This window comes from Vicia villosa, linkage group LG2, assembly GCF_029867415.1.
Source record: "Vicia villosa cultivar HV-30 ecotype Madison, WI linkage group LG2, Vvil1.0, whole genome shotgun sequence".
In the NCBI taxonomy this organism is placed as follows: domain Eukaryota; kingdom Viridiplantae; phylum Streptophyta; class Magnoliopsida; order Fabales; family Fabaceae; genus Vicia; species Vicia villosa.
In genome coordinates, this window is record NC_081181.1 from 143,011,447 (window position 1) to 143,019,801 (window position 8,355).

The following is an 8,355-nucleotide window of genomic DNA, read 5'->3' on the forward strand; positions in this document are numbered from 1 at the left end:
TTAAATTGTAGAAATTTATATTGAGAATTACTCTAATTTTTAAGTTATTAGAAATTATAAGCGTGAATTTTAGAATTTAAAGTAGTGTATACTTCAGATTAAAATCATTAGTTGAATTTTATATCGAAATTCTAGGGTTTAGAGTTTTTAGATTTTTTTTGAGAATATGTGTCTTAGAGGACTAATGTTGAGAGATCTTATACACATCGTCATCTAATGGTTTATAGAATATATTCAGACTCATTAAAGGCCAATTTTATATTTTAAGACCAAAATCGTCGTTTGTCTCACCTCTTAAGACTTAAGTCGATTGATTTTATGTCTATCCCACTTCCTAAGACCTAAGCCATTGGATTTCAAGTCTGCCCCACTTCTTGAGATTTAGGTCGTCTGATTTCAAATTTATCTCACTTCTTAATATTCAACTGTCTGATTTATGATATGTCTCACTTTCTAAATTTGAGGACGGTGTAAAACGGATTGCACTTTAACCTAATCCAAAACATAAATAAAATAATAGAAAACACATTATTTTTGTGTGCTAAATTAATATGCAAAAGCACATGTGAGAGTATCTGAAAAAAATAATGTATCAGATGATAATTTTAAACGAGATACCACAACTTTACACATTCTATTAGTATTTGTTTATATTTCTATTTTTCTTAAAGTCTATGAGACGGTGGGTAAAAGGCGTAGGATACAAAATAACACATTCATTCACTACAAGGGTTTGCCTCATTCCACCATACATATCACTTTATCTTTCCGCGTTGGCAATGAGAGTGAGACTATTATCTTTGGTCAAAAGTGTTATTTTCATCTTCACGTGGCTACGTTGATTTTTCATATATAAATACTTGCCTCACTATAACATCACACACCAATCCATCTTCAAACATTTTTCACTCATCCTTCTCTCTCCCTCCCTATAGTCCCTCTCACACAATCCTTTTCATTATTTCATTTCTTACTCCCACAAAAGAAAAATGAAGTTGCTATCTACAAAAGCCACATGCAACTCTCATGGCCAAGACTCATCGTATTTCCTAGGATGGCAAGAATATGAAAAGAACCCTTATGATGAAGTCAAAAATCCCAAAGGAATTATTCAGATGGGTCTTGCCGAAAATCAGGTTAGCTAATTTTTTTTCTTCATGTTTTGTCTGATCCTATCAGAACTTCGCAGTTAAAGTGTAATAGAACAAAATTAGTACTAAAACGAGTGACTATTGAGAAATCTTTGTGATGCATCTCATCCACTATTTTTTAAAGAAAACAACAAATAAATTTGAATAAAAAGGACAAAACTACATAAAGAAACAAATCAAATTAACTCTATGTTTTTGTGTCACAATCTAATGAGACCAAGCCATCATATAATGTCTAAATAATTAAGGTGGTTAGGCTAACAATTTTTTTGTCACTATTTGCAGCTGTCTTTTGATCTACTAGAATCATGGCTTGCTAAGAATCAAGATGTAGCAGGATTCAAACGTGATGGAAAATCAATTTTCAGAGAACTTGCTCTCTTCCAAGACTACCATGGTCTACCATCTTTCAAGAAAGCATTGGTTGATTTCATGGCAGAGATTAGAGGAAACAAAGTCACTTTTGATCCAAACCACATTGTTCTAACAGCTGGTGCCACTTCTGCAAATGAGACCCTCATGTTTTGTCTTGCTGATAAAGGAGAAGCCTTTCTTCTTCCCACTCCTTATTATCCAGGGTACGTATTTCGCATGCATGCAGAATCAACACCTCTAAACAAAGACATGTTACGTGTCTGTGTCTGAGTCTTAGATCAACACAGACACATATATCAACATGATAGATATCGTGTGTCTGTGTCTTGTGTCTGTGTCAGTTCTTCATGGTTTTTCTATCATTTTTCACTGAAATTTTTGTTACTAATTTTATTTTTATTTTTTCTCTATATAGATTTGATAGAGACTTGAAGTGGAGAACTGGGGTGGAGATAGTTCCAATACAATGCACAAGCTCAAACAATTTCCAAATCACAGAATCTGCTCTACAACAAGCTCTTGAAGAAGCAAAGAACAAGAACCTAAGAGTCAAAGGTGTCTTAGTCACAAATCCATCAAATCCACTAGGCACCACAATGTCAAAGACAGAATTAAACCTTCTCATTGACTTCATCAAAGACAAAAACATGCATTTAATAAGCGACGAAATCTACTCCGGTACAGTTTTCACCTCTCCGAACTTCGTCAGCGTCATGGAAATCCTTAAAGAAAGAACCGATAAGGATTTCCTCGACGCCAACGTAGCAGAAAGAGTTCACATCGTTTATAGTCTCTCCAAAGACCTCGGCCTACCAGGCTTCCGCGTCGGCGCTATCTATTCCAACAACGAAACCGTCGTTGCAGCCGCGACGAAAATGTCCAGCTTTGGTTTGGTTTCATCACAAACCCAATACCTTCTCTCAGCTATGCTTGGTGACAAAAAATTCACCAAAAACTACTTATCCGAGAATCAGAAGAGGCTCAAAAAACGACAAAAAATGCTTGTTAACGGATTACAGAAAGCAAACATCAGTTGTCTGAAAACAAACAACGCTGGTTTGTTTTGTTGGGTTGATATGAGAAACCTTCTAAGCTCAAACACATTCGAAGCTGAAATGGATTTATGGAAGAAAATTTTATACAAAGTTGGGTTGAACATTTCACCTGGTTCATCATGTCATTGCACTGAACCAGGGTGGTTTCGTGTTTGTTTTGCTAACATGTCGGAAGATACATTAAACCTAGCTATGAAAAGGTTAAAGGACTTTGTCTCAAACTCCAATGGTGAAGAGTGTAGTAGTGATAACAAGAGGACTAGAAGTACCCAAGCTTCTAGAAGTTTTACGAGAAAATCGATTTCGAATTGGGTTTTTAGGTTATCTTCTCGTGATCATCGTGAACAAGAAGAACGATAACCTGGTTAATTATGGTGTGAATGTGAATGTGAAGAACTACTACGCATGCATGCACAATTATAATATATATAGTAATATATTATTAACTTTTTTTGTTGTTTTTTTTACTCCTTGGCCAAATAATTTTTGGTGGAGTTTTAGGATCCTACTTTTGGAAAAATATATATTGTAATGGTGAAATTGTAGAGACAAGGAAATTAAGAAAACTTCACTCTGTCCATTTGGATCTATGTGTGAGGTGTAGGATTATGACAAACTTTAATGTAAGGTTGAAAAATGTTCTTGGTGTGAAAGTGATGGATGAAAAGTTTGAGGTATATATTAATTATTACAATCAAATTGTTTATACTCCCTCCTCCTTTTTTTTATAAGTATTTTTTGATAAAATATTTAATTTTATAATTATTTTATAAGTGAATGAAAATATTTATAATTTCTTTTTAAATAAATCACTAACCAATATCACAAGATATTTTAACTATATAATTTGGATGTTAGTGTATTTAATATCAGAAATAATTGGTTGTACAACCGGATTTTACCATTATTTTGATTATATAGAGAGGGCATTTTTGTCAAAATAGATTAGATTCACTTTGTTTTGAAGTTGAATCTTCCAATTGAATTTTGCCACATTCAAGTAATTGTAAAATTTAAATTTAAATTTTTTTTTGGTTTCATATGTTAATATCAGAGTTTATTTTGAACAGTATTACATTAATCCTTTAAATTTTAAAACATATTAAATTAATATAATATTTTTTAAGTTATAAGATTAAAATAAAACCTAAAGTTAACATATACGACAAAAAATATATTAAACCTAATATTTATGACCATTACCATATATCCAAACTTAATTTATCAAATAATATTAAAAAAAATATTGGTATCAAAATATAGATCATTCAATCTAGATCCAACCATAAAAAATAGGTGAATAAATGTATGTTTTCTTATAATAATATATTTATCTATTGACTCTCACTTTATTCAAAGATTAAATATAATGAATCATTATTATCTTTTTAAATAATGTCCAACATAAATATTGTATATTTTATGAAATAGAATAATTACCAAACTTTATAATTGTTTTAATATAAATACAAACGTGTTTATAAAAAGTAAGTAGGAAGAGTAATTTATTTGTCCGAAAGAACATAATTAGTAGTGGATGATTAAAAATGAATAATATCGATTGTGTGAACATGATAATTGCTCACGTCTACATGAAGAGCGCCGGCGAGGTAAGCGGCCAGACGCCGCCGATTGTACTGCCGACGATGGTGGCTGTATTGTACCGACTTTATTATGGATTTTCCATTAATCCAATAAGACGAATGAGTAGATAGAAGGAAAACACGTAGTGGTGTGTCGGAGAATCAAAGTCAATATTTAGGTTTCTTTGTCCTATGAATTGCATATCCAAACTTTTGGGTCCCAAACATGCATATAGTTCTTTGCGGCACTTACAAACAAAATATTCTCTTATATATTCAAATATTATTTAAATAGCTTATAAAAAACACTATAAATTAGTAATATAAAATGTTTTAAATTCATGATAAAAATTGCCTTGTTAGAAAATTAGAAATTTGTGATAAAGTGCCGGAATAGAGTTTTGGTACAATGGAACATGTTTTTGGAATTCTATGAAGAGTGATGATCGTACAAAGTTAACATTCTAACATTTAATTTAATGAATGCGTGATAAGGAATTTGAGATTGAAAATGAAATAAATATTTGAAAAGATGCGATATAATATTTATATAGTATGTGCGGTTAAAAACATTCACATGTAATTCAACGTTTTTTACATATTATTGTTAGATTAAATCCAATCGTAAAAAATATGACACTTAGCGTGATTATGTATTTTTGATATAAAAAAATATCACATATTTGATACGTCCTCTTCTTTGAAAATTATTATTGAGACTTTCTCGTGAACAAACCTTTCATTTTCTTTTCAAAATATCAATTATGTTGAATATAACCAAATTAGGTAAAGTTTTGCTTAAATTGGAGACCACTTATGTTTAAAATAACCAAATTAGGTAAAGTATGCTTAAAATGAAGTCAATTTAATGTGCTTTAATCTACTTTATGTTTATATCTGAATGTGTCGAAATGTGAACCTCAAACACTTTTTTTAATTCGTCACTAGGTACGTATGCAGCACAAAATCGTGCAAGAGGTGTTTTCAACAAAAAGAAATAGAAGCAAAGTTGTAAACCACCAAAAAGCAAAGTTTGTAATGTAAAGTGTAAACAACTTGCTTTACTAATATTTCCGGGGCATAATCATATCACTCATAAAGTTGTTTTGTTTTAAAAAGATAACGCGGTGTGTAGGTACTGGCTAATGGATTTCTCCATGAATCACTTGAAGTCTTATTAAGCAACTTTTAGGTGAGTCAAGTCACTTTTCAAGAAATTAATAGAAGCAAAAAAGCTGTCTGAATTTGATGGTTCATCATCATCACTCGCCAAAACACGTAAAATTCCTCATAATTAAATATTAATGCTACTTTCATTAACATCGGCCACTTTAAGAACAAAGTGGAAGCTAATTTGTGTAAATCATTCATGTGCTTGTGATTGAATGCTTTTGCTTGAATTTTGTTTCAACATCTAGTTTTTATAGCATATGGTTGTTGTAGTTCTTGGGTGGTTTTAAACAGTGACTTCTCATCTAAATGACCATTTTCTGACAAATCTTTTCATTCTAAATAGAAAGAACAACGATAATTGGTGTAAGTGGATGAAGGCAACGTTCTACTATAAAGATGTGTGGGATCTTATGAAGAATGGTGTTACACCAATTAGTGATCGTGCCAAAGATGATCAGAAGAATGCACATAAAGAATCGAAGAAGAAGAATTATAAAGATCTCTTTATAATTTATCAATGTGTTGATCCAAACATTTTTGAGAAGGTTGAAAATGTTAATTCATCAAAGGAAGTATGAGACATATTGAAGCAAACATTTGGTGGTGTTAAGTAGGTGAAGGAGGTGAAGTTACAAACTCACAAGAGGTTGTATGAGTTGGTCTAGATGGAGGAAAATGAAATCATAAGTGATTTTTTTTATTAAAGTGACTAGGTTGGTGAACCAAATCAAGGTGTGTGGTGAGGTGATATCAACCAAGTATGTAGTTCCAAAGATCTTGATATTTCAAGGATGATTCAAGTTTGACGAAAGAAGAATTTCAAGGGTTTCTTGAATCACATGAACAAAGAATGGTGGAGAGGACTTCTAGTGAGGCAAAATCAAATGTTGCATTGCAGGAACAATTAAATAAAGTTAGGAAGGGTAAAGGAAAGCTTAATGACAACAAAGGCAGAGGTGGTCACTATAACTCAAATGGTTGAAACTATAACTAAGAAGGCAGTTCATCGAAGCACAAACAAAGTGCCAATCAAGAAGTTCATATAGGTGGTGGTAGCAATAGAGTTAGAGAAGGAAGAAAGAAGTTTGACAAGAGTAACATTCAATGTTATAATTTTCAGAAATATGGTCATTATGGCGATGAATGCTATGGAAGCAAGAAAAATCAAGAAGATAATGCAAAGTTGGCAAAGCAAGAAGACGAGGATCTGTTGCTGATGGCAACAATAAAGGAAGGAGACAAATATAAAGACCAACAATATTTGGATTCAGGGTGTTCATCCCACATGATTAGTAGAAAAGACTGGTTCACCAACATCAGTAAATTCGTGAAGAATAAAGTGAAGTTTGCAAAAGATAACATACTGACAATAGAAGGCATTGGTGATGTTTTGATCATGAGGAAAGATAGAAACTAATCATTGATCTCAAATTTGCTATACATTCCAGGTATGAAGAGTAACCTACTCAACATTGGTTAATTTATTGAGAAGAATTATAAGGTGTTGATAAAAGACAAGGTGATGAAAGTACATGACACAAGTGAAAGCTTTATCAGGAAGGCACCTATGTCACAAAATAGAACCTTTAAGATTTAACTTGATGTATTAGAACATAAGTGCCTGGAAATTATTGTTAGCTAGAAATTATTGTTAGCAAGTATGGGTGGTTATGACATTATAGGCATGATAATCTTAATTATAAAAGAATTAACCACCTGAACAAGAAAAATATGGTTTTAGGTTTGAAATTCATATTCCTATTGAAGTGTGTGAAGAATGTGTACAAGTCAAGCAACACAATAATAGTTTCAGCAAGGAAGTAGGAAGCAAATCTAGAGTCACTATTGAAGTCATATACTCTGATGTGTGTGGCCCTATTCAAGTTGATTCAATTAGAGGTAACAAGTACTTTGTCACATTCATAGATGATTTTAGTAGAAAATTATGGACATACTTGATCAAAATGAGCATTGATGTGATTGATGTGTTTGTCAATTTCAATTATATGGTTGAGAGACAATGTGGTCTTAAGATCAAATTATTAAGAACCGATGGTGGACGTGAATATATGTCAAATGAGTTTGGTGCATTATGTGAAAGAACAAGAATTTTTCATGAGGTTGTGCCACCATATGCACCTTAACAAAATGGGACTATAAAGAGAAATAACGTGACCATTATGAACATGGTGAGAAGCATGTTGAAGGGAAAGCACTTACCTAGTGAACTATGAGGTGAGGTTGTGTCAACTGCTATATAATTTGAATATTTGTCCAACCCAAGAAGATAGAGGGAATCACACCAGAATAATGTTGGTCAGGTGTCAAACGTAGCTTGATTTACTTAAAGGTGTTTGGGTCTATTTCACATAGACATCTGCCTGGTCAATTGTGGAGGAAGCTTGATGACAAATTAGTTTATATGATTTTGATTGGTTATCACTCAGTTAGTGGTTACTAGTTGTTTGATCATGTGAGTAAGCGAATAGTGATTGACAAATATTTAGCCAAAAATGATTTAAAGGAATGAGATTGTAGCAATAGTCTCAAGAAGGATTAAATGAGAATCTTGTATGCATTACCTTCTCAACTATGATCTTATCAGTTAGGGTTTTTGTTGACATAATAAAGTGGCAGGCAAAAGATTGAAAGTATTTCAGAATTTATGGTGTCCATAGAGAACAATGCAAGGGAAAGAATGTCATTTAACAATTTAGGCGTTTTTGAGCTTGGGTTAAAAATAATTAAAAGTAAAAATTATAAATAGGAAAATAAATACATTCTTAGAGAATGTATTTATTTTCCTGTTTATACTTTTTACTTTTAATTCATTTTAACCCAATCTCAAAAATGCGGAAACTGTTGAATGACATTCTTTCCCTCGCACTTTTCTCTGTGGAAACGATAAATCCCAAAATAGTTCCAATCTTTTTCTTGCCGCTTTACAGTGTCAACAAAATGACGTTGTTGCCAGGGAAAAGGAGGGCCAAGTGAAGAAAAAATACCACTGGCACACAG

At 32.2% G+C, this 8,355-nt stretch overlaps 1 protein-coding gene across 1 annotated transcript; it reads left to right on the forward strand.

The window, feature by feature from the left end:
- The first annotated feature begins 837 nt into the window (after positions 1-837).
- Positions 838-3,250, forward strand: LOC131646943 (1-aminocyclopropane-1-carboxylate synthase 3-like). The gene is made up of 3 exons (XM_058916869.1): positions 838-1,136; positions 1,437-1,729; positions 1,942-3,250. The coding sequence occupies exons 1-3, from the start codon at positions 990-992 to the stop codon at positions 2,939-2,941; spliced, it is 1,440 nt and encodes a 479-aa protein (XP_058772852.1). The 5' UTR covers positions 838-989; the 3' UTR covers positions 2,942-3,250.
- The last annotated feature ends 5,105 nt before the right edge of the window (positions 3,251-8,355 follow it).

Coding starts and splice junctions, on each gene's coding strand:
- LOC131646943 (XM_058916869.1), top strand. CDS start 990: ATGAAGTTGCTATCTACAAAAGCCACATGCAACTCTCATGGCCAAGAC. Junction 1,137..1,436: donor TGGGTCTTGCCGAAAATCAG/GTTAGCTAATTT, acceptor CACTATTTGCAG/CTGTCTTTTGATCTACTAGA. Junction 1,730..1,941: donor CCCACTCCTTATTATCCAGG/GTACGTATTTCG, acceptor TTCTCTATATAG/ATTTGATAGAGACTTGAAGT.